Raw genomic sequence first — 26,624 nt, forward strand, 5'->3', positions numbered from 1 at the left:
CTGTCCCACAGGCCTTGGGGCCACACACAGACACATGGGGCCTTACTGAGGCTCTATTACCCCCTGTCCCACAGGCCTTGGGGGCCACACACAGACACATGGGGCCTTACTGAGCTCTATTACCCCCTGTCCCACAGGCCTTGGGGCCACACACAGACACATGGGGCCTTACTGAGCTCTATTACCCCCTGTCCCACAGGCCTTGGGGCCACACACAGACACATGGGGCCTTACTGAGATCTGTTACCCCCTGTCCCACAGGCCTTGGGGCCACACACAGACACATGGGGCCTTACTGAGCTCTATTACCCCCTGTCCCACAGGCCTTGGGGCCAATAAAGCAGAACAGTATGATTCCTGCCCCACGTATCCGCCATTCCCTCCATCTCTTTCCCATGGGGGGGGGGGGGGGGGACTGTTCAATAGAGCTTGCACTCTAAGTGAACAAATGTTGTGTATTAAAAACCATGTGACCGCTCCCGCACTCGCTGCCTCTCGCCCTGCGCTGTTAAAGGGGCAGTTCACCTATAAGTTGACTCTTAGTATACTATAGACTGGGCTTTTCTATTCACTTCATTATTTATTTCCTATAGTTTTTTAATTATTTGCTTGGTAGCCAAGAGGTTAGCCGCAGAGCTTGGAACGGCATTGTCCTGACCGGAGTCAGCCCCTGATCTATTAGGGGAGGGCAATTGTATTTGGCTTGTACTTATGACGGCCAAGTGGGCCTGAATGCGAGTGTAATGGGGGCTTTAGGGCTTGCCCCGGGGGGGGGGTATCTCTGACAGCAGCACCCTGTACGCTCCGACCCACACGGGGAAAGCTGGGAGACAAGATAAGCCCGTTCCTGAAATTGCTTTCGCTTGGGTGGTCCCGTCTTTTACAAGAACCCCCCCCCCCCTCAATAACACCTGTAATAATGGCAGTAGCGCCGTGACTGGTCCCCCCTTTATCGCTCCATCTGTCCAAAGAGATTTTCTCATTACAGCGTTTAGGGAGAGAGCAGATTAACACCGATCGGGCAAATCACTCGGGTGGGGGGGCCTAGTGGTGATTAACCCCCAGTTGGATTTAATATGGTGTTTTTGGTTGCTCAGCCGAGCTGTCTTATCTCTCCCACTATCATAGTTGTATCGGCTACGGATCCCAGAGCCTTTCCGATAAAGGGTAACTAACCCTTACGTGCGAGGAAATGGTTTTTAAAGGGGTTACTTAGCCTTTAAAGGGGTTGTTCACCTTTTGAGTTAACTTTTAGTATGATGAGGGGGGTGGGCAAACTTTTTGGCTCAGGGGCCACAGACGGACCGTCTCCGCTCATCAGTCCAAGTCTCGTGTGAGACTCGGCCACATTAAAAAAACAGACGTGGCCCGCGGGCCGTAGTTTGCCCACCCCTGATGTAGAGAGAGATATTCCGAGACAATTTGCAATTGGTCTTCATTTTCCATGTCCAATTATTTCACTTTTTAGTTCAGCAGCTCTCCAGTTGGGAGTTTCAGCCGCTGTCTGGTTGCTAGGGTCCCCAATTACCTTAGCAACCAGGGATCCGTTTGAACGAGAGGCTGATTTATAAATAGGAGAGTGCGTAAATGAGAGACGGCGATAAGAATAAGAGAGGGCCGAACAGAGAGATGAGTAATAAAACTAACGATAACGGTAAAATTGAGAGCTTCGCAGAGCAGTCGTTTTTTTGGCTGCCGGGGTCAGTGACCCCCTGATTGAAAGCTGGAAAGAAATAAAATAGTTCAGAAACTATAACAAAAACAAATTAGAATACGCATCTTTTTTTTTTTTTTTTCAAATGGGGGTCGCTGACTTTTTATTCCTTATCTTTCTATTCAGCCCCTCCCCTATTCATATACCAGCCTCTCATCCAAACCACTGTGGTTGCTAAGGTAATTGGAGCCCTAGCAACAGGATAACTGCCCCCGGCAGCCAAACCCTATTGCTCTGTGAGGCTCCAGTTTTATTGTTATTGTTACTTTTTATTCCTTATCTTTCTATTCAGCCCCTCCCCTATTCATATACCAGCCTCTCAATCAAACCACTGTGGTTGCTAAGGTAATTGGAGCCCTAGCAACAGGATAACTGCCCCCGGCAGCCAAAACCTATTGCCCTGTGAGGCTCTAGTTTTATTGTTATTGTTACTTTTTATTCCTTATCTTTCTATTCAGCCCCTCCCCTATTCATATTCCAGCCTCTCAATCAAACCACTGTGGTTGCTAAGGTAATTTGAGCCCTAGCAACAGTATAACTGCCCCCGGCAGCCAAAACCTATTGCCCTGTGAGGCTCCAGTTTTATTGTTATTGTTACTTTTTATTCCTTATCTTTCTATTCAGCCCCTCCCCTATTCATATACCAACCTCTCAATCAAACCCCCTCACTGGTTACTAAGGTAAATAGAGCCCTAGCAACAGGATAACTGACCCCAGCAGCCAAACCCTATTGCTCTGTGAGGCTCCAGTTTTATTGTTATTGTTACTTTTAATTCCTTATTTTTCTATTCACGTCCTGTCCTATTCATACACTTATTTAAACTGCTCCCTGGTTGCTAAGGGGATTGGGACCCTAGCAACCCGACGGAAACTTCAAACTAGGCACGAGTTGTCCTTGTCAGGCTGCCGCGGCCGTAAGTAAAGGCTTCTGGATGGGGCGACGATCCCTGTCCGTGCACGTATAGCGGAACCGGCATTAAATCAAAGGCAGCAGAACGGGTCGATGTCCAATAAACGCCAGCGCCTTTCCTCCCGTTGTCACTCGGGATAAATCTCTAATGAGAAATGTCCAAAGATTTCAGGTCGTTTCTCGCTAATTAAAACGGCGCTGGGATCCTCGGCGGCCGAGGGGACAATGGCTAGAGGAGACGGCTGCGAATCTCTCCTCGCGGAGGCGTCTCCTGTAATCAAATCAGGGGGGACAATTATATTTACACTCGGCTTGTTTTTGCCCGTAGAGCCCGACGGATAGAACAAAGCTTTCTTTTCCATTCGTGATAGAAGTTTTTATTCTATTACCAAATAAAGTGCCCCCTGTTGTGAAATATAAGGGTATTAAAAGTCGCCTCGGAGTTCCACGACTCCGTCTTCTGCCTCGTACCTTTCTGTGGTCATGGAAGTCCTCTGTGACTCTTTGACTCTATTCACGTTATAATCTTGTAGCTAAAGGCGGCCGTACATGTGCCGTTGGAGTCCTTCCAACTGATTTAGCAGCTTATCTGCCCATAGTTTGGGACCTCTGGAGGCCATATCCAACTGGTATCTGGGCAAAAATTGGGCAGCTGTCTATGGGGCAGGTTTCAATTTGCCATCAGGTTGGGGACCACGTTGGCTCACTTTCTATGGTCATGGAAGTCCTCTGTGACTATATTCACATTATAATCTTGTAGCTAAAGGCGGCCGTACATGTGCCGTTGGAGTCCTTCCAACTGATTTAGCAGCTTATCTGCCCATGGATTGGGACTCCTGGAGAGCATATCCAACTGGTATCTGGGCAAAAATTTGGCAGGTGTCAATGGGGAAGGTTTCGATTTGCCGTCAGGTTGGGGACCACGTTGGCTCACCCTTCTATGGTCATGGAAGTCCTCTGTGACTTTATTCACATTATAATCTTGTAGCTAAAGGCGGCCATACATGTTCCGAGTCCTTCCAACTGATTTAGCAGCTTATCTGCCCATGGATTAGGACCCCTACAGGGCCTATCCAACTGATATCGGGGCAAAAATTGGCCAGGCATCAATGGGGCAGGTTTCGATTTGCCATCAGATTGGGGACCACGTTGGCTCATTGATGCGTTCCTCGCTCCGACGGCTTCCTATTACTCTGACCTGGCTAGTCTTCTCTACTTATAGACCCGCACCCGACCCACCCACTGGTGACATCACAAAAGGGGTGGGGGCTGGGGGCTGGCGCTTGCCTATAATGTAGAGAGCCGGAACCCAGCAGTGTAGGGTCATGGGCAAGGAGAGAAGACAGAAGACCCGCAAATGTTGTGCTGAGGTCGGCCCGGCCCACACATCATCAATGGCCACCTTAACCTAGGGATTAAGTGGGGTATCCCTCCTTGGTGAGGCTTCTAAGGAGCTTTAGGTATTTATATGATGTGGCTTCGTTTACAGGAGGAGCTACTTGGGGCAACCAGTTACACCCATGGGTTGTAGAGCGTAGAAGGGGGCCACACACAGAATTGGCCACCTTCTTATCTTTCTGATCGCAACACAATCGGAGAATTGGGAAGTGAATAGTAGCTATGACTTCCATCCCAACACATCATAAGTTGGCCAACATTCATCAGCACGTAAAATTTTCCACCCAGCCGATTCCCCAACTGACCAATAGCCATAGAACATGGATATCATTCGGCATCAGCGGCCCCCGACGCTTACCAATATTCTTAAACGTTTTCATCCAGACGTAGTTTTGTACAATGCTATTGGTGGGCATATGGCCGGCTCTAGTAACGAGGCAGTACGTGGAATGATGGATGGAAGAGACCTGACCAATAAGTATAAGTAATGTATGGGTAGAATAAATTGTGTGGTTATATGGGGTTTGTTATACCTGTAGAACAGCCCAACACCATAACTCATCCACTCGGAATTTTTGTCCCATCAGGAATATGCTGTTCTGTGAGCTATAGATCGGATCTTGGGTGAGGCACAAACGGCTCCGATCCAAATGCTTATTTTTTTCGCTCATAAAAAAAACCTCTTGGACGGACTTTTTAATACTTGGCAGGATCGGTGTGAATATTAGAACGAACCTTAGAAAAAAAAAAAATGATTATCATCTTAATATTTCTGCTGTTGAAGGGAAATCTGAAAACGATTAAAATTCCTGGAAGGTCACCTTGAAAACGTACGGCGGTCTCAGCACTTTGTGTAGGCAAAGCGAGCGCCGGCGGGGGTACTGAAGGGAAGCCTTGAAAGGGGGCTTAGGCATAGCCTGATGCCGTTTGAGAGTGTGCGGTGGAATGGTCTCTACTCAAGGCTGATTGGGATCTCCACTGGGTGGTGGGCTGTTCCTCTTGTAGTAGGGACCTCCTGGTTTTGTTGTTTCATTAGAATCCCATCTAGATCGCATTGCAACTCAACAACATCCATGAGGTTGATCTTCCTTCTGTAGAGCCTCTTATAGGGCACGTTTGTTTATCTCCGCTGGGTGGTGGGGTGTTCTTCTTGTAGCAGGGACCTCCTGGTTTTTGTTGTTGTGTTAGAATCCCATCTAGATTGCATTGCAACTCAGCAACATCCATGAGGTTGATGTTCCTGCTGTAGAGCCTCTTATAGGGCACGTTTGTTTATCTCCGCTGGGTGGTGGGGTGTTCTTCTTGTAGCAGGGACCTCCTGGTTTTTGTTGTTGTGTTAGAATCCCATCTAGATTGCATTGCAACTCAGCAACATCCATGAGGTTGATGTTCCTGCTGTAGAGTCTGTTATAGGGTGCATCTGTTTATCTCCGCTGGGTGGTGGGGTGTTATTCTTGTAGAACAGGCCTCCTGATTTTGTTGTTGCGTTAGAATTCCATCTAGATTGCTTTGCAACTCAACAACATCCATGAGGCTGATCTTCCTTCTATAGAGCCTCTTGTAGGGCGCGTCTGTTTCTCTGCTGGGTGGTAGGGTGTTATTCTTGTAGAACAGGCCTCCTGATTTTGTTGTTGCGTTAGAATTCCATCTAGATTGCTTTGCAACTCAACAACATCCATGAGGTTGATCTTCCTTCTATAGAGCCTTTTGTAGGGCGCGTCTGTTTATCTCTGCTGGGTGGTAGGGTGTTATTCTTGTAGAACAGGCCTCCTGATTTTGTTGTTGCGTTAGAATTCCATCTAGATTGCTTTGCAACTCAACAACATCCATGAGGTTGATCTTCCTTCTATAGAGCCTCTTGTAGGGCGCGTCTGTTTATCTCTGCTGGGTGGTGGGGTGTTCCTCTTGTAGTAGGGACCTCCTGGTTTTGTTGTTTCATTAGAATCCCATTTGGATTGCATTGCAACTCAACAACATCCATGAGGTTGAGCTTCCTTCTGTAGAGCCTGTTATAGGGTGCATCTGTTTATCTCCGCTGGGTGGTGGGGTGTTCCTCTTGTAGAACGGACCTCCTGGTTTTGTTGTTTCATTAGAATCCCATCCAGATTGCAACTCAATGACATCCATAAGGTTGATCTTCCTTCTCTAGAGCCCCTTACAGGGTGTCTCTTTATCTCCACTGGGTGTTCTTCTTGTAGAATAGGTCTCCTGGTTTTTGTCATTGCATTAGAATCCCATCTAGATTGCATTGCAACTCAAGAACATCCATGAGGTTGATCTTAAGGCTTGTCTGTTTATCTCCGCTGGGTGTTGGGGTGTTCTTCTTGTAGTAGGGACCTCCTGGTTTTTGTTGTTGTGTTAGAATCCCATCTAGATTGCATTGCAACTCGGTGACATCCATGAGGTTGATCTTCCTTCTGTAGAGCCTCTTATAGGGTGCGTCTGTTTATCTCCGCTGGCTGGTGGGGTGTTCTTCTTGTAGTAGGGACCTCTTGGTTTTTGTCGTTGTGTTAGAATCCCATCTAGATTGCATTGCAACTCAACGACATCCAGAAGGTGTCAATTTGGCTGCCGAGGTGTCTAATTTAGGTTCTATTTAATATTTTCTGAGAGGACAAAAAGGTCTTTATTGTGTGGGTGCCGCTTACTGCTACGTCTGCTGTCACCCACGGTTCTGGGTGGTCCGAATGACTGTTTATTGCGTTAACCCTTTCTGTGTATATCGTAAGTGTAAAGCAGAAGTCATGTTGGGACTGTGATTATTGGAGGCAGGTAGGACAGAAGGGGTTCCAGTGGGTCAGCATTGAATATTTGCAATGAATCCCCCCCCTAACTGGCCTTCAGGCTGGGCCCCCTTAGCCCATAACAAGGTTACAGATATATAGAAACATTGGGGTAACAGTCACCCCGCTATAGTTCCAGGGGTACCCAGGGCACAAATAAGCACTCACCCCAAATCCCCCCCTAACTGGCCTTCAGGCTGGGCCCCCTTAGCCCATAACAAGGTTACAGATATATAGAAACATTGGGGTAACAGTCACCCCGCTATAGTTCCAGGGGTACCCAGGGCACAAATAAGCACTCACCCCAAATCCCCCCCTAACTGCCCTTCAGGCTGGGCCCCCTTAGCCCATAACAAGGTTACAGATATATAGAAACATTGGGGTAACAGTCACCCCGCTATAGTTCCAGGGGTACCCAGGGCACAAATAAGCACCCCAAATCCCCCCCTAACTGCCCTTCAGGCTGGGCCCCCTTAGCCCATAACAAGGTTACAGATATATAGAAACATTGGGGTAACAGTCACCCTGCTATAGTTCCAGGGGTACCCAGGGCACAAATAAGCACTCACCCCAAATCCCCCCCTAACTGGCCTTCAGGCTGGGCCCCCTTAGCCCATAACAAGGTTACAGATATATAGAAACATTGGGGTAACAGTCACCCCGCTATAGTTCCAGGGGTACCCAGGGCACAAATAAGCACTCACCCCAAATCCCCCCCTAAATGGCCTTCAGGCTGGGCCCCCTTAGCCCATAACAAGGTTACAGATATATAGAAACATTGGGGTAACAGTCACCCTGCTATAGTTCCAGGGGTACCCAGGGCACAAATAAGCACTCACCCCAAATCCCCCCCTAACTGGCCTTCAGGCTGGGCCCCCTTAGCCCATAACAAGGTTACAGATATATAGAAACATCTATGTATCTATGAGTAGGGTAACATGGCAGCCTGTCTAATGAATGACAGATTGTTCTTCAGTAAAGGGATTGTCTGTCTCTCTGACACAAGGATGTCTCGCTCCATGCCGCGCCCCTTATACATTTATCCCTCCCCCCCCAGAAATGCTTTCAATGGTTAGTACATGGCGGGGGGGTAAGTAAAACGGTAATAATTCTAAAAAAAAAAAAAAAAAAAATTAGTCTTTGTTGCCAAGGCAACCCCTCTGCTTTGTGTATGTATCTTCAAAAGGAAATAGAGAAAAAAGAAATATATATATATAGCGTGTGTGTGTATATATATATATATATATATAGTACTGCAGAGCTCATGATATATTCCCACTAATAAATAAATGATAGTTGCAGTCCCTTTTTTACGCATTCTATAGTTTGTTGGGTAAAACTCAGTGTTTCGTTGCTTGTGGGCTGAGCCCCGTCCCCTTACGTTCTGTGTATCAGGATGTGATTAATTAGATTAGGGGGCGGTTAATCGATGTGGGGATAAAGCCCTCATTGTTCGGCTGATTGATTAACCGACGAGTTGCCGATGGGAAGGGATACAATGCTGAAGGCTGATTGTGCCCCGGTAGGGGATAGAGCTGTTGCTATGGGGGTTGGAGACGAGAGTCGGTAGGGGGACCTCGGTAATAATTGGGGGCCAATCCCCTTTCCCGAAGCGCAAAACAGGAAGCTCTAAACACAGAGTTGCGCAGTGGGTTTGGCATTTACATCTCGCACCGCTCCAGCTCCTCATGTCAGTGGTCACCGGCACTGGGCATGCTCAGTTGAAGCCGTGCCTGCTCTTGTTAGATCTCTGGCAAAGGGGCCTGAAGGGGCTCAGGATGTTGCCCACCAGCCCATCTCTACACTCACCCCTCTACCCCCTCTACCCTCTCTTCCTTCACCCCTCTACTCTACCCCCACTACTCTCACCCCTCTACCCTCCCCCCTCTACCCTCTCTACTCTCACCCCTCTACACCCCTCACCCCACTACTCTACCCTCTCTACTCTCACCCCTCTACCCCCTCAAACCTCTACTCTACCCCCTCTACTCCACTCTGCCCCCACACCCTTCTACTCCTCTCTACCCCCTCAAACCTCTACTCTACCCCCTCTACTCCACTCTGCCCCCACACCCTTCTACTCCTCTCTACCCCCTCAAACCTCTACTCTACCCCCTCTACTCCACTCTGCTCCCTCACCCTTCTACTCCTCTCTACCCCCTCAAACCTCTACTCTACCCCCTCTACTCTACCTCTCACCCCTCTACTCCACTCTGCTCCCTCACCCTTCTACTCCACTCTACCCCCTCAAACCTCTACTCTACCCCCTCTACTCTACCTCTCACCCCTCTACTCCACTCTGCTCCCTCACCCTTCTACTCCACTCTACCCCCTCAAACCTCTACTCTACCCCCTCTACTCTACCTCTCACCCCTCTACTCCACTCTGCTCCCTCACCCTTCTACTCCTCTCTACCCCCTCAAACCTCTACTCTACCCCCTCTACTCTACCTCTCACCCCTCTACTCCACTCTGCTCCCTCACCCTTCTACTCCACTCTGCCCCCTCACCCTTCTACTCCACTCTACCCCCTCACCCCTCTACTCCACTCTACCCCCTCTACTCCACTCTGCCCCCACACCCTTCTACTCCTCTCTACCCCCTCAAACCTCTACTCAACCCCCTCTACTCCACTCTACCCCCTCAACCCTCTACTCTGCTCCCTCACCCTTCTACTCCTCTCTACCCCCTCAAACCTCTACTCAACCCCCTCTACTCCACTCTACCCCCTCAACCCTCTACTCTGCTCCCTCACCCTTCTACTCCTCTCTACCCCCTCAAACCTCTACTCTACCCCCTCTACTCTACCTCTCACCCTTCTACTCCACTCTACCCCCTCTACTCTACCTCTACTCCACTCTACCCCCTCACCCCTCTACTCCACTCTGCTCCCTCACCCCTCTACTCCACTCTACCCCCTCACCCCTCTACTCCACTCTACCCCCTCACCCCTCTACTCCACTCTTCCCCCTCACCCTTTCACCCTTACCCTCTACTCTACCCCACACCCCTCTACTCTACCCCCTCTACCCCACACCCCTCTACTCTACCCCCTCTACCTTAACCCTCTACTCTACCCCCTCTACCCTAACTCTCTACTCTACCCCCTCTACCCTAACTCTCTACTCTACCCCCTCTACCCTAACTCTCTACTCTACCCCCTCTACCCTAACTCTCTACTTTACCCCCTCTACCCTAACTCTCTAATCTAACCCCTCTACTCTGCCCCCTCTTTACAGAACACAGTAGAGGAAACAGTTGTGTTTAGGTCCTATGTGGGGTAGATTGTGAGGGACCTGGGGGTGGGGGTAAGTTATTACTGACGGCTCTGTTGCCCTATAAGTGCTTATTAGGGTTAGCCTATTCTTAGTGGAAAACTTCTGTTTGTTACTAGGAATTCAGTTTGTGCGGTTGCTCCCCCAACCTCTGACCTCCCCCTGACAGCTGGGAGTTGTAGTTTAACAACAAGTTAAAGGGCCAGAGGCCGCACCGTCCTACTTTACACTGGACATGCCATCCTTGCTTTACGGCCTTGCCTCTCGGTGCTGATCCCTACACGTTCCCAGGGTAACAATTAAATTAAAAAAAGGCTGCTTCCCAGCTCAGTTGCAAGAGAGAGCTCCCATTGTTTGCCCCCGGCTTCCCCCCCGCTGCATTGTTTGGTGTAAGAGCTTGCACTCGGGGGCAGGATGGAGGAAGGAGGGCCCCGCTGGGCTGCCAGAGAAGCCGGGGGGACCCTGACTCGTCGCATGGATGACACTTCCTCCCTGTCGGGGCCGGAGAGCCGGTCTCGTACAATGGAAGGAGCTGCGTCTGCACTGAGCATGCCCGGAGCTGCACTCACACTGGGACTGGAACGTGCGCGTCCGGACTTCTATAGGCCTGGAGTCTGCCAGGGGCCCCCCAGCAATGTCTCCCAAGCCCCGGCCGGGGCAAGAGGATGGAGCAGGACGGATGTGCGCTCAGGGACCCTGATCCTGTCTGGTTACGGGTGGGGGTTAAGGAGACTTGGCTGCTTGTGGAACAGGAGGCTCAGCATGGAGGGCTGAACAAGTAGAACAAGGAGATCTTGTGTGTGTGGCTTGGTGGGTACTCTGGCTTCTGCTTCTGCCCCAAGCGCCGGGGGGGGGGGGTAGGGGGGTAAGTAGGCTGTATGAGGGGGGCATCCATTCAAGCAGGTTCTGTGGGTTTAGAACTTACCGGTACCGGCGTCACTCTCCCTCGGATAATTATCCCTTTAGCTGCTGTCGCTGTTTGTTTGTCATTTAAGAGTGAAGACGCATGGAGCTACTTAGAAGCAGATACTAAATACCCCGCCATAGACTATTGCCTCTGCTATTGTAGCTGCTACTAAGTAGCTCCGTGTGTTTTCAACCGTAGTGTTCTAGTGTCAAGTAGTAGCTACTAAGTAGCTCCGTGTGTTTTCAACCGTAGTGTTCTAGTGTCAAGTAGTAGCTACTAAGTAGCTCTGTGTGTCTTCAACCTTAGTGTTCTAGTGTTTAGTAGCCGTGACAAGTAGCTGCTACTAAGTAGCTCTGTGTGTCTTCAACCTTAGTGTTCTAGTGTTTAGTAGCCGTGACAAGTAGCTGCTACTAAGTAGCTCTGTGTGTCTTCGCCCTTAGTGTTCTAGTGTTTAGTAGCCGTGACAATTAGCTGCTACTAAGTAGCTCTGTGTGTCTTCAACCTTGGTGTTCTAGTGTTTAGTAGCCGTGACAATTAGCTGCTACTAAGTAGCTCTGTGTGTCTTCGCCCTTAGTGTTCTAGTGTTTAGTAGCCGTGACAATTAGCTGCTACTAAGTAGCTCTGTGTGTCTTCGCCCTTAGTGTTCTAGTGTTTAGTAGCCGTGACAATTAGCTGCTACTAAGTAGCTCTGTGTGTCTTCAACCTTGGTGTTCTAGTGTTTAGTAGCCGTGACAATTAGCTGCTACTAAGTAGCTCTGTGTGTCTTCAACCTTAGTGTTCTAGTGTTTAGTAGCCGTGACAATTAGCTGCTACTAAGTAGCTCTGTGTGTCTTCGCCCTTAGTGTTCTAGTGTTTAGTAGCCGTGACAATTAGCTGCTACTAAGTAGCTCTGTGTGTCTTCGCCCTTAGTGTTCTAGTGTTTAGTAGCCGTGACAAGTAGCTGCTACTAAGTAGCTCTGTGTGTCTTCAACCTTGGTGTTCTAGTGTTTAGTAGCCGTGACAATTAGCTGCTACTAAGTAGCTCTGTGTGTCTTCAACCTTAGTGTTCTAGTGTTTAGTAGCCGTGACAAGTAGCTGCTACTAAGTAGATCCATGTGTCCTTACCCTTAGGGCGAAGACACATGGGGCGATTAGTCGCCGCAACTTTTTAAAAATGCGTGGACGATTTGTCACAGCAACGCAACTATACTTTATGGACGAATCGCCCTGTGTGTCTTCGCCCTTAGTGTTCTAGCGTTTAGTAGCTGTGACAAGTAGTTGCTACTAAGTAGCTCCGTGTGCCTTCAACGTTAGTGTTCTAGTGTCAAATAGTTGCTTCTAAGTAGCTCTGTGTTTCTCTACCCTTAGGGCAAGGACACACGGGACGATTAGTCGCCGCAACTTTTAATTAACCCGGTCACAGCGACTTTCCGCCCATAGAGTATTATTGTTGCTCCGCGACAATTCGCACACGCAATTTCGTTGTGCAGATTTTATCAAAAAGGCTCGGCGACTAATCGGGCCGTGTGTCTTCACCCAGTGTTTAGTAGCTGCTACAAAGTAGCTCCATGCGTCTTTACCCTTTGTGTTCTTATAGAAAGGGAATCAGTGAATTATATTGTGTTTTTATCCCTTATTATACCCCTATCTTGTGTGTGTGGCTTGGTGGGTACTTTGGCTTCTGCCCCAAGCGCCGTGGGGGGGCAGAGGGGTAAGTAGGCTGTATGAGGGGGGCATCCATTCAAGCAGGTTCTGTGGGTTTAGAACTTACCGGTACCGGCCGGCGACCCTTCCCTCTCTGTCGGCTAATTATCCCTTTAGCTGCTGTCGCTGTTTGTTTGTCATTTAAGGGTGAAGACACACGGAGCTACTTAGTAGCAGCTACTAAATACCCCTCCAGAGACTATTGCCTCTGCTATTGTAGCTGCTACTAAGTAGCTCCGTGTGTCTTTAACCTTAGTGTTCTCGTGTTTAGTAGCCGTGACAAGAAGCTGCTACTAACTAGCTCCGTGCGTCTTTAACCTTAGTGTTCTAGTGTTTAGTAGCCGTGACAAGAAGCTGCTACTAAGTAGCTCCGTTCGTCTTTAACCTTAGTGTTCTAGTGTTTAGTAGCCGTGACAAGAAGCTGCTACTAACTAGCTCCGTGTGTCTTCAACCTTAGTGTTCTAGTGTTTAGTAGCCGTGACAAGTAGTTGCTACTAACTAGCTCCGTGTGTCTTCAACCTTAGTGTTCTAGTGTTTAGTAGCCATGACAAGTAGTTGCTACTAACTAGCTCCGTGTGTCTTCAACCTTAGTGTTCTAGTGTTTAGTAGCCATGACAAGTAGTTGCTACTAACTAGCTCCGTGCGTCTTTAACCTTAGTGTTCTCGTGTTTAGTAGCCGTGACAAGAAGCTGCTACTAACTAGCTCCGTGCGTCTTTAACCTTAGTGTTCTAGTGTTTAGTAGCCGTGACAAGTAGTTGCTACTAACTAGCTCCGTGTGTCTTCAACCTTAGTGTTCTAGTGTTTAGTAGCCGTGACAAGTAGTTGCTACTAACTAGCTCCGTGTGTCTTCAACCTTAGTGTTCTAGTGTTTAGTAGCCGTGACAAGTAGTTGCTACTAAGTAGCTCCGTTCGTCTTTAACCTTAGTGTTCTAGTGTTTAGTAGCCATGACAAGTAGTTGCTACTAACTAGCTCCGTGTGTCTTCAACCTTAGTGTTCTAGTGTTTAGTAGCCATGACAAGTAGTTGCTACTAACTAGCTCCGTGCGTCTTTAACCTTAGTGTTCTCGTGTTTAGTAGCCGTGACAAGAAGCTGCTACTAACTAGCTCCGTGCGTCTTTAACCTTAGTGTTCTAGTGTTTAGTAGCCGTGACAAGTAGTTGCTACTAACTAGCTCCGTGTGTCTTCAACCTTAGTGTTCTAGTGTTTAGTAGCCGTGACAAGTAGTTGCTACTAACTAGCTCCGTGTGTCTTCAACCTTAGTGTTCTAGTGTTTAGTAGCCGTGACAAGTAGTTGCTACTAAGTAGCTCCGTTCGTCTTTAACCTTAGTGTTCTAGTGTTTAGTAGCTGTGACAAGTAGTTTCTACTCAGTAGCTCCATACGTCTTTAACCTTAGTGTTCTAGTGTTTAGTAGCCGTGACAAGAAGCTGCTACTAAGTAGCTCTGTGTGTCTTTAACCTTAGGGTTCTAGTGTTTAGTAGCCGTGACAAGAAGCTGCTACTAAGTAGCTCTGTGTGTCTTTAACCTTAGTGTTCTAGTGTTTAGTAGCCGTGACAAGAAGCTGCTACTAAGTAGCTCTGTGTGTCTTTAACCTTAGTGTTCTAGTGTTTAGTAGCCGTGACAAGTAGTTGCTACTAAGTAGCTCTAATGGCAGGTTATGTGTGGATATACTGAGTGAGGAACATTAAACCCCCCCTCCCCCAGAGGGGTGGGTGGTATCTTCTGATCTTCCCAGATAGACCTGTCCTACAGGTGGAAGGTTTCTGACTAATGAACATGGGATCCTTGGCCGACTGCCGGGAGTTCAAGGGGGGTGGGTTCACCTTTCGGTTAACTTTTAATGTCTGTTCTAAGCAACTTTTCAATTGGTCTTCATTATTTATTTGTTATAGTTTTTGAGTTATTTGCCTTTTTCTTCCCAGATTTCAAATGGGGGTCACTGACCCCGGCAGCCAAACCCTATTGCTCTGTGAGGCTCCAGTTTTATTGTTATTGTTACTTTTTATTCCTTATCTTTCTATTTAGCCCCTCCCCTATTCATATACCAGTCTCTCATCCAAACCCCTCCCTGGTTGCTAAGGTAATTGGAGCCCTAGCAACAGGATAACTGCCTGCGGCAGCCAAACCCTATTGCTCTGTGAGGCTCCAGTTTTATTGTTATTGTTACTTTTTATTCCTTATCTTTCTATTTAGCCCCTCCCCTATTCATATACCAGTCTCTCATTCAAACCCCTCCCTGGTTGCTAAGGTAATTGGAGCCCTAGCAACAGGATAACTGACCCCGGAAGCCAAACCCTATTGCTCTGTGAGGCTCCAGTTTTATTGTTATTGTTACTTTTTATTCCTTATCTTTCTATTTAGCCCCTCCCCTATTCATATACCAGTCTCTCATTCAAACCCCTCCCTGGTTGCTAAGGTAATTGGAGCCCTAGCAACAGGATAACTGCCTGCGGCAGCCAAACCCTATTGCTCTGTGAGGCTCCAGTTTTATTGTTATTGTTACTTTTTATTCCTTATCTTTCTATTCAGCCCCTCCCCTATTCATATACCTGTCTCTTCTACAAGCCACTTCCTAGTTGCTAAGGTAATTTGGACCCTAGCAACCAGATAGCTGCTGAAACTCCAAACAGGAGAGCTGCTGAACAAAAAGTGAAATAACTACAAATAATAAAAAATGACGACCAATTGCAAATTGTCTCTGAATATCAGTCTCTACATCCTACTAAAAGTCAAAACTTGGTGGAGAATGCGTATTTTTCCCCAATTTGAAGACCAACCGTATTAAGATTTATTATTGGATTGCTTAGATATACTGGAATAGATAAACATGTTTATACTTATAAACCCGGACAGGACTGGCGCATTTAATGGGCAAATATAATTGCGAAATTTTTATTCTCCGTGAGATTATCTATTATCTTAACAAGGTTGGCCTTCAAGTTCAGGGCAAATGCGCATTCTCCACCAAGTTTCAACTTAAAGGTGTTCCTCACCTATGAGTTAACTTTTGGTATGATGTAAAAAGTGATATTCTGAGACAATTTTGTATGTAGTTTTTCACTTTTTGTTCGGCTGCTCTCCAGTTTGGAGTTTGAGCAGCTATCTGGTTGCTAGGGTCCCAGTTACCTTAGCAACCAGGGAGTGTTTTGGATGAGGGGCCGAATAGAAAGATAAGGAATAAAAAGTAACAATAACAATAAAACTGGAGCCTCACAGAGCAATAGGGTTTGGCTGCCGGGGTCAGTTATCCTGTTGCTAGGGCTTAAATTACCTTAGCAACCAGGGAGTGGTTTGATTGACTGGCTGGAATATGAATAGGGGAGGGGCTGAATAGAAAGATAAGGAATAAAAAGTAACAATAACAATAAAACTGGAGCCTCACAGAGCAATAGGGTTTGGCTGCCGGGGTCAGTTATCCTGTTGCTAGGGCTCATATTACCTTAGCAATCACGTAGTGGTTTGATTGAGAGGCTGGTATATGAATAGGGGAGGGGCTGAATAGAAAGATAAGGAATAAAAAGTAACAATAACAATAAAACTGGAGCCTCACAGAGCAATAGGGTTTGGCTGCCGGGGTCAGTTATCCTGTTGCTAGGGCTCATATTACCTTAGCAACCACGTAGTGGTTTGATTGAGAGGCTGGTATATGAATAGGGGAGGGGCTGAATAGAAAGATAAGGAATAAAAAGTAATAACAATAAAACTGGAGCCTCATAGAGCAATAGGGTTTGGCTGCCGGGGTCAGTTATCCTGTTGCTAGGGCTCAAATTACCTTAGCAACCAGGGAGTGGTTTGAATGAGAGGCTGGTATATGAATAGGGGAGGGGCTGAATAGAAAGATAAGGAATAAAAAGTAACAATAACAATAAAACTGGAGCCTCACAGAGCAATAGGGTTTGGCTGCCGGGGTCAGTGACCCCCCATTTTAAATCCGGGAAGAAAAAGGCAAATAATTCAAAAACTATAAGAAATAAATAATGAAGACCAATTGCAAAGTTGCTTAGACTTGGCCATTCTATAACATACTAAAAGGTGACCCACCCCTTTAACTAGTCTTCCCTTTGGACTCCGCAGTGTGGGAACCATCATGAAAGCCTTTACTGCTGGGGTTCACTAGTACTGGTAAGTGGGCTCCCCCTTAACTTAATTGGGTGATGCCACGTGTACTATGTAGGGGGTGTTTAGGGGCCGCACTGGACCTAAATACGTTCCCCCCCCCCCCGTAAAAAAATTTTCACTCTGTGCAAAACGCGCATATATATAGGCTCACATTGCGTTGGGTGTTTGATATTTTGGATTGTTCTGGAATGTGGCTTCTTTCTATTTCCTTGCAACGTTGGGTCCAATTGGCATCATGGCTGCGCCGCTACAGCGCCACATCCCTCGCTAAATTATGTATTTTACGTTGGAAAAAAGTAGGGCACACTTCTAGCAGTTTCCATGGCATTGCTTTTTTTTTTTTTCTTTCTTTGAAACATCCCATCCCCCTTGTCTGCCTTTTAGTCTCAGCCGGAGCGACGGCACCGATACCTGGAACCGGCACAACTTGGCCTATTTATTCCACTTATTGGGGTTCCTGTATTTGTATGTCTGTCCGGGGTCCTCTTCTTGTTATGGGCTAAGGGGGCCCAGCCTGAAGGCCAGTTAGGGGGGGATTTGGGGTGAGTGCTTATTTGTGCCCTGGGTACCCCTGGAACTATAGCGGGGTGACTGTTACCCCAATGTTTCTATATATCTGTAACCTTGTTATGGGCTAAGGGGGCCCAGCCTGAAGGCCAGTTAGGGGGGGATTTGGGGTGAGTGCTTATTTGTGCCCTGGGTACCCCTGGAACTATAGCAGGGTGACTGTTACCCCAATGTTTCTATATATCTGTAACCTTGTTATGGGCTAAGGGGGCCCAGCCTGAAGGCCAGTTAGGGGGGGATTTGGGGTGAGTGCTTATTTGTGCCCTGGGTACCCCTGGAACTATAGTGGGGTGACTGTTACCCCAATGTTTCTATATATCTGTAACCTTGTTATGGGCTAAGGGGGCCCAGCCTGAAGGCCAGTTAGGGGGCTCTTTCAGGCCTTTGGTTCCTTATAAGTGGGCACCTTTACCTGTTGGGTACCTATGACAACCATGGAGTCCCCTCACTGCAGAAGGTTAAACCCATAGCATCTGAAAGACCTTGGAGGTGTTGGGCCCTTAATGCTGGGATTGCCCCCTGGGCACATTGTAACTGGGAGCAGAAGAACCTCCCCATATTAATTCCCCATGAGGTTCTGCTGAGCCTGAGGAATGTTTGTCTAAACACGGCAGCTCCAGGCTTGGAGGCTCCTAAAATACCCCTCAAGCTGAAGAGGAAGCAGCTCTAACAGTTGATGTCCCCCCTCCCCTCCCTTGTGGCAAATTAAAAATTCTATTTTTTTTAGTTGAATGTCCTATATCCCCCCCCCCCTCCCTTGGATTTGGGATCAAGTCCTATCAAGCTTGGCTTGGGTGAGCCACGTGGAGCCGTCAGACGAGCTCCACATTCCTCTTGCCTCGTACAGATGTTGGGAGCTGCTTTTGTTCTTGGCTATTCAAACACCATCCCCAGTCAGTCTGCTCCGTCTATGAAATGGCTGCAGCCTCCCCCGGGCAAGGGAAATGGTCTCCTCCACCGGGCATGCTCAGTAGAGGGAGCCCTACCACCTGATCCATTCACACCCATACACACTCTGTGATGGAGCTTTTTTTTTTTTTTCTTCTTCTTCGGTGGTTTTCTGGAAGGCAATCAGCCCCCATCCAGGCAAAATTCTTTCTATTTTTTTTGTGTTATTTCACCTTTTTTCCGTGTTGCATAAGCATTTCCTGCAGTGGGAACCAAGGGGTAATAAACAACCCCCCCCCCCCACCACCACCACCACCACTGCTTGCAGGTCTTCAAAGCAGGAAGTGGTAAGGGAGCGTGGACAAGTCCTGCTTGACTACATCTCCCAGAATCCTCAGCTAGGCTGCAGATTGTTGACCTAGAATGCAAACAGTTGGGTGTGTTGACCTTTTAGAAGTCAAGGACTGGGTGGGGTCACCTTGATTTTCCTAAAAATAACACTTTCAAGCTCATTTTATTCAATGTTTTCACTGCAGTACTCCCCCCCCCCCCCCCTCCACCCATTATTTTATAGTCCCTTATCAACTGCCTCTTAGACTTTGTGAGGGTGAAGGTTTCCAGACTCTTCAACTTGCCTGGTTTGGCCACCACATGCCTTGGTGGGTTGACGAGTTTGAGGAAATTTCACGGTGTGGTTTCCATAGCGGGAGCGTGGACAAGTTCTGCTTCAGGCTTGGCCTGCATAGCCTTGGAAGATAGGGCTAGAATACATCTCCCAGCATCCTCAGCTAGGCTGCAGATTGTTGACCTAGAATGCAAGCAATTGGGTGTGTTGACCTTTTAGAAGGCAAGGACTTGGTGGGGTGACCGCCCGTTATTTTATAGTCCCTGATCAACTGCTGCTTAGACTTTGTGAGGCTGAAGGTTTCCAGACTCTTCTTGAACTTGCCTGATTTGGCCACCACTTGCCTTGGTGGGTTGATGAGTTTGAGGAAATTTTCACAGTGTGGTTTCCATAGCGGGAGCGTGGACAAGTTCTACTTCAGGCTTGGCCTGCATAGCCTTGGAAGATAGGGCTAGACTACATTTCCCAGCATCCTCCGCTAGGCTGCAGATTGTTGACCTTGAATGCAAACAATTGGGTGTGTTGACCTTTTAGAAGGCAATGACTGGGTGGGGTGTCCTTGTACAGCAGAAGGTTTCCCTAAAAATAACATTTTATTGAATGTTTTCACTGCAGTACTTCCCCCCCCCCCCCCACCCATTATTTTATAATCCCTTATCAACTGCCGCTTAGACTTTGTGAGGCTGAAGGTTTCCAGACTCTTCAACTGCCTGGTTTGGCCATTTGACCACCACTTGCCTTGGTGGGTTGACGAGTTTGAGGGAATTTCACGGTGTGTGGAGAAGTTCTACTTCAGGCTTGGCCTGCATAGCCTTGGAAGATAGGGCTAGACTACATCTCCCAGCATCCTCAGCTAGGCTGCAGATTGTTGACCTAGAATGCAAGCAATTGGGTGTGATGACCTTTTAGAAGTCAAAGACTGGGTGGGGTGACCTTGATTTTCCTAAAAATAACACTTTCAAGCTCATTTTTTTCAATGTTTTCACTGCAATTCTTCCCTCCCCCCTCCCCGCCCATTATTTTATAATCCCTTATCAACTGCTGCTGAGGCTGAAGGTTTACAGACTCTTCAACTGCCTGGTTTGGCCAGTGGGTTAATGAGTTTCACGGTGTGGTTTCCATAGCTGAATTGAACCTACTTGTATTGCGTGGGCAATTAGGTGCACTACAACTCCCAGCATGCTTCATGGAGCACGTACGACATCTACTCAAAGCCACCTTTAGAAGTGATTCTAAAATTGGCCAGATATCGATTGGGCAGGTTAAAAAATTCAGTCGGATCGGGGACCGCATCGGCTCGTTCCCCGAACCAATTGCCCCATTGCCGCCATTATAATTCGATCGTTTGGCCCCAGGCCCAAACGATCGAATTAGCCTACACGCTCCCCAATATCGCCCTCCCGTAGGTTGGGATATGGGGTGAAGATCCGCCCGCTTGGCGATCTCTTAACGTGTATGGGGACCTTTAGGCTGAAGGTTTCCAGACTCTTTAACCACCTGGTTTGGCCATTTGGGTTGACGAGTTTGAGGAAATTTCACGGTGTGGTTTCCATAGCTGGATTAAACCTACTCGTATTGCTTGGGAAAACCAGTTGTAGATGGACTACAACTCCCAGCATGCTTCATGGAGCACATATGGCATCTACTCAAGGCCTCGCCAAGTGAGCGAATCTTAAAGTGTATGGGCACCTTTAGCATTTGTGAGGCTGAAGGTTTGCAGACTCTTCAACCGCCTGGTTTGGCCACCACTTGCCTTGGTGGGTTGACGAGTTCAAGGAAATTTCACAGAGTGGTTTCCATAGCTGGATTAAACCTACTCGTATTGCTTGGGAAATCTAGTTGTAGATGGACTACAACTCCCAGCATGCTTCATGGAGGACATACAGCATCTACTCAAGGCCACCTTTAGAAGTGATTCTAAAGGTGGCCATACACAGGCCGATTGTAGCTGCTGATATGGGTCCCTTAGACCGATTCGGCTGCTTATTGGCCCGTGTAGGGGCAGAAACAAGGGGCCTGCTCGACCGATATCTGGCCTGAAATTGGCCAGATATCGATCGGGGACCACATCAGCTCCTTGATGTGGTCCCCGAATGGCTCGTTGATGCGGCCCCAGGGCCAAATGATCACATTAAGGCCTACATTTGCCTGATATAGCCCACCCGTAGGTGGGAATATCGGGAGAAGATCCTAACGTGTATGGCCACCTTTAGTTTAGAAGCTAGGGAATGTGTTAATTTGTAAGAAAAATAGATACCCTGGGATATTGCTGAACAGCAGGAGGATAACAAGGGATGCTGGGAGTTGTAGTTCAATAACATAACAGGTAGTTTCAGCTCAAAACCCAGAATTACCCAGAATTATTTTCTGTTGGCAACGGGGCTTTACCCACGAGAAGGGTTATCATTGGCCGGGGCTTAATCCACTTTATTGTCTATAGGAACCAGGCCATGTGGGTTTCAGTGGGGTTAAGGCGGTTTCACTGGGATACAGGCAAGGAAATCCTCATATATGCGCTATAGTTAGAAGTGATGATCCATTCATTTATTATAAATAATATGTGGGCGGCGCCCAATCCGGCGACATACATTCCCTGGCTCCCCCGCGTTTGATCCTACACAGCTCTTCTCTTTCATCTACATGGATCAGCCATTAAGGAAAGAGCTTCTGCTATGTAGTAAGAGTGCTGGCAAATAAGGGTCTTTGAAAACATAGGTCAATAAGCAGTTGCCTCAAGAGCTGACGCTCTAAACCAGACAGCGGCTAGTTAAAATATCACTATGCAGGAAGTGCAACCTTAATTTCAGATTTGAAGATGAAGCAACGATAGATATTTTGTGAGCGGTTCTCTTTAGCCCCTCCTTTTTTCTGATTTACATATGCAAATTCGAATTCGATTCAATATCCGAATCTTTCACGAAGGATTTGGGGGTTCGGCGGAATCCCCAAATAATAGATTCGGTGCATACCTATTATTTGGTCTCTATTCTGACCGCATACTTGGAAATTCTTAGAGGGGGCGCAAACCCCCTAAATAAAACTTTGCCTAATGAAAGAAAATAGAATTCCAAGCAACTTTCCAATAGGAACGTATTAAATATTTTCAATCGTTTTAGGGTTATTTGTGGATGCAATTGGGTTGGGAAGCAAGCAGTAAGTCGGCCCTGTTGTGCGTTTCCTAGGCAGCTGCTTTTTGCTACATTGTTTCAAAGGAACAGACCAATATTGCTACATTGTTTCAAAGGAATAGGGAATATGGAGGAACAGACAGTGCTTTTAGCAGCACTTATATATCCTAATAACTTACACACCAATGAAATATCATATTGAATGGGTATTGGAAAGTTGCTCAGAATGACATCTACTTTCATAAGGCAACATTTTTATTCACGGGTTTATATCCCCTTTAAGATGATTATCTTTAGAAGAAGGAAGGGGAGCAGTTAATGTCACCTTTGTATAAAGAGGGTGGGTGGGTAGGACTGTAGGATGTACTGTGAGATGTTTGGAAGGAGGGCAGACGGAATCACAGAAGTGAGTTATAGGTGTTAAAAGGAGTTATAGATGCATGGAACGGCCTTTTGGCCTGGTTGGTAGGGGTTATATATAGTAAGGGAAGTCAGGCCTATGTGTAATGTGTATAAGCAGCCTAGTTGGGTCAAAATTATGAGAGAACCTCAGTTGACGCTTCCACCGCAGAAGGGCAAATCAGCCCTAGAATTTGGGGTGCTGCCTCCCCCGTTCCTGGTTGGTCGGCCAGATGCCTATTTTGTTGTTGTTGATCACAATTCAGAAGCCATGGCAAGTGGTTGGAAGTGCAGATCCAATGGCAGACAGCAGGGTATGTATTTATGGGGAGGAGAGGACTTGATTGTTTATGAAGTCAAAGAGGTGGGGAAGGGAGGGGGGAGAAAGAATTAAAGGGAAGAAAGACGGCTTTGCATTGTTGCCGTGGAATGGAAATGGTAGGTCACCGAGTCTGTAAACAATCCCGTGCCGACATGGCCGCGTGTGAGCATGCTCCGGAAAATGCCTGTAGGGGGAGGTGGTTGGGCAACGATGATCTAATTCATCGCAATCCTTGGAAAAGACCCGGCTCCATGCTAATGACTGAGGAGGAACAGCACTACAGGGACTGCCAGTGTAGGCCTCAGCCTGCAAGGGTCCTACCTAGGGCTGCTCTCATATCCTTTGTGGGATTGGGGGGTTCTTGGGCCTCTAGCCCTTTGTCTGACTGCATGGATTAGGCTGTAGGTACTGTTGTGTTGTGTGTTTGTGTGATCCTTCTGAGGATCCTTAGTCTGTGGCTCTGCAACCCAAGTAGCCTTTTTCCTTACACTTCTGCTTGGCGCCTATGGAAGCTGGGGGGCTCTGAGGCCTTCAGTGTTGGGGTCTTCTGTAGTCTCCAAATGCTTCCACCGAGACTCCTTCATGGTTGTTCTTGTACCCAGAACTGACGTTCCTTAGTCTGCAAGGAGACACCCAACTTACTTCCATATGAATCGGCAACCCCCTTAAACCCCAACTTCCAGTATTAAATTACTGTACCCCTAGAACTATAGCGGGGTGACTGTTAGCCCAATGTTTCTATATATCTGTAACCTTGTTATGGGCTAAGGGGGCCCAGCCTGAAGGCCAGTTAGGGGGGGATTTGGGGTGAGTGCTTATTTGTGCCCTGGGTACCCCTGGAACTATAGCGGGGTGACTGTTAGCCCAATGTTTCTATATATCTGTAACCTTGTTATGGGCTAAGGGGGCCCAGCCTGAAGGCCAGTTAGGGGGGGATTTGGGGTGAGTGCTTATTTGTGCCCTGGGTACCCCTGGAACCATAGCAGGGTTACTGTTACCCCAATGTTTCTATATATCTGTAACCTTGTTATGGGCTAAGGGGGCCCAGCCTGAAGGCCAGTTAGGGGGGGATTTGGGGTGAGTGCTTATTTGTGCCCTGGGTACCCCTGGAACCATAGCAGGGTGACTGTTACCCCAATGTTTCTATATATCTGTAACCTTGTTATGGGCTAAGGGGGCCCAGCCTGAAGGCCAGTTAGGGGGGGATTTGGGGTGAGTGCTTATTTGTGCCCTGGGTACCCCTGGAACCATAGCAGGGTGACTGTTACCCCAATGTTTCTATATATCTGTAACCTTGTTATGGGCTAAGGGGGCCCAGCCTGAAGGCCAGTTAGGGGGGGATTTGGGGTGAGTGCTTATTTGTGCCCTGGGTACCCCTGGAACCATAGCAGGGTTACTGTTACCCCAATGTTTCTATATATCTGTAACCTTGTTATGGGCTAAGGGGGCCCAGCCTGAAGGCCAGTTAGGGGGGGGATTTGGGGTGAGTGCTTATTTGTGCCCTGGGTACCCCTGGAACTATAGCGGGGTGACTGATACCCCAATGTTTCTATATATCTGTAACCTTGTTATGGGCTAAGGGGGCCCAGCCTGAAGGCCAGTTAGGGGGGGATTAGGGGTGAGTGCTTATTTGTGCCCTGGGTACCCCTGGAACTATAGCAGGGTGACTGTTACCCCAATGTTTCTATATATCTGTAACCTTGTTATGGGCTAAGGGGGCCCAGCCTGAAGGCCAGTTAGGGGGGGATTTGGGGTGAGTGCTTATTTGTGCCCTGGGTACCCCTGGAACTATAGCGGGGTGACTGTTACCCCACTGTTTCTATATATCTGTAACCTTGTTATGGGCTAAGGGGGCCCAGCCTGAAGGCCAGTTAGGGGGGGATTTGGGGTATTTAAGCCAACCTTGGGGTGCTATTACATGGTGTGGTGGTCTTCCCTCTGTATGTTTGTCCCCGAGACATCATTAGAACATGACATCTCAGGCGAGACAGAACATTAAACTTCGCTCTGAATGTGATTGTTTCCCACCAAGGTTGTTTGGGTTGGTGAGTGACAGTTGCCTGGAATCCTATCTGTTTGGGGGGGGGGGATCTCAGCACCCCCCTGGGGATCAGTGCAGAACCCATGCTTATTTTGACACAAGATAAAGCATTTTGCCCAATGAGATGGATCTGCGAGGGACCCGGCTCCATGCTTGCTCCAGTTTCCTGCAAGGGACCCGGCTCCCTGCTCGCCTTTCATTGTCTTCCGTCTTTATCTTCCCAATTAAAAGAGTTTTCTTGGGAAACAAAAGCACCTTAATCTAGAGTTTTCTCCCCCCCTATCCCCCCCCCCCCCCTTGGCTTGGGTTGAGCTTTGAGCCTGACAGCCGAGAAGGCTTTTGCTAATCACCGAGAGAGAGTGGAATGAAGGAGGGACGGCAGTAGGAGGAAGGTAGAAGGGACTCTTATTATGAAAGCAGACAGTGCCTGTGCGGTTGGCTTTTGTTGGGTCGGCTGCTATTAGTCGACATTTTCCTGGGAGGGTGCAATGCAGCCCTGCCAATCACACCGCAAATGGGTGACTGCTGGGAAGAGACAGACAGAGAGAGAGCAGAAGAAAACTTTTGGTTTTTTTGGGGGGAGACTTGAAGGTATTGCTTCATGAAAAAAGAAAGTTGCAAGTTGAACACAGGAGGGTTGGGTGGAAGGGAGGGGAAGGCTAAGGCTTTGGCAGTCAGCTGACCCATATGGTTGGAAAGCAATGGCTCCTGGGCTTCTTTGTATGTTCTTCTCAACCGTCTGCCTCATCAAGGGGCCTTCTGCCTGCGAGACGTAAGGGGGTACGGGCACGGGCCAGGTTATGAAGCTACTTGGGCTTCAAATGGTGCCCTTAGATAGTCAGTTGCCCTTGGTGGTGGGGTGGGGGGAGGCATTGCTGTTGGGGAGAATCTGTAGACCTGTCTAGACGTTGCTCCAAAAATTGCATGTGAATGGATCTTTGGACTTGGCTTCCCTGCACTTTAGTGCGGGTTTGGAGGCATTTGGGGAGGATTTGCTGGTCTCTGGGGGTAAGATTGCCCTGGGCTTTTGGTTGCTTTGACTCCATTGCATGGTACGGGGTACGGGTACGTGCCAGGTTATGAAGCTACTTGGGCTTCAAATGGTGCCCTTAGATAGTAAATCGCCCTTGGTGGTGGGGTGAGGGGGGCATTGCTGTTGGAGAGAATCTGTAGACCAGTCTAGACATTGCTCCCAAAAAAAACAAAAATTGCATGTGAATTGTTAATGGATCTTTGGACTTGGCTTCCCTGCAGTTTAGGGTTTGTGCATCTCAGAGGCATTTGGGGAGGATTTGCTGGTCTCTGTGGTAAGATTGCCCTGGGCTTTTGGTTGCTTTGACTCCATTGCACGGTACGGGGTACGGGCACGTGCCAGGTTAAGAAGCTACTTGGGCTTCAAATGGTGCCCTTAGATAGTAAGTCGCCCTTGGTGGTGGGGTGAGGGGGGCATTGCTGTAGGAGAGAATCTGTAGACCAGTCTAGACGTTGCTCCAAAAAAAAACAAAAATTGCATGTGAATGGATCTTTGGACTTGGCTTCCCTGCAGTTTAGGGTTTGTGCATCTCGGAGGCATTTGGGGAGGATTTGCTGGTCTCTGGGGTAACGTTGCCCTGAGCTTTTGGTTGCTTTGACTCCATTGCACGGTTCCTTGGCTTCTCTAGGTGGCATGTGTAGTGAAGGCCTCGCGTCGTACTGGGGCTGCTGTTTCTATTTAGGGATATTGCTGCTTTACACGTCGGCAGTAGCTTTGCATCTACAGACTATAACCCGGCCGTAGGATCTAGCACAACCCAGATAAGCCGGCGGTACCGCAGAACCAAAGCTTGGAGCTACACGGAACATTTCCATCATTAGCAAACTGGATTAA

General features: G+C 48.0%; 1 protein-coding gene across 6 annotated transcripts in view; it reads left to right on the top strand.

Annotated features, from left to right (window-relative positions):
* The window catches only part of ehmt1 (euchromatic histone-lysine N-methyltransferase 1), a 53,614-nt gene that overhangs the window by 2,673 nt on the left and 24,317 nt on the right, over positions 1 to 26,624 (top strand). Inside the window, 1 exon segment of one of the 6 annotated variants that reach the window (NM_001102698.1) lies at positions 10,656 to 10,889. The exons of 3 other annotated variants lie outside the window; for them this stretch is intronic. Coding sequence is in view for 1 of the 3 variants with exons in the window: in XM_031906834.1 (XP_031762694.1) it covers positions 22,824 to 22,832 (9 nt within the window). In the remaining 2 variants the exon portion in view is untranslated. 6 annotated transcript variants of the gene reach the window in all.

This window comes from Xenopus tropicalis, chromosome 8 (assembly GCF_000004195.4).
Source record: "Xenopus tropicalis strain Nigerian chromosome 8, UCB_Xtro_10.0, whole genome shotgun sequence".
Taxonomy (NCBI): Eukaryota; Metazoa; Chordata; class Amphibia; order Anura; family Pipidae; genus Xenopus; species Xenopus tropicalis.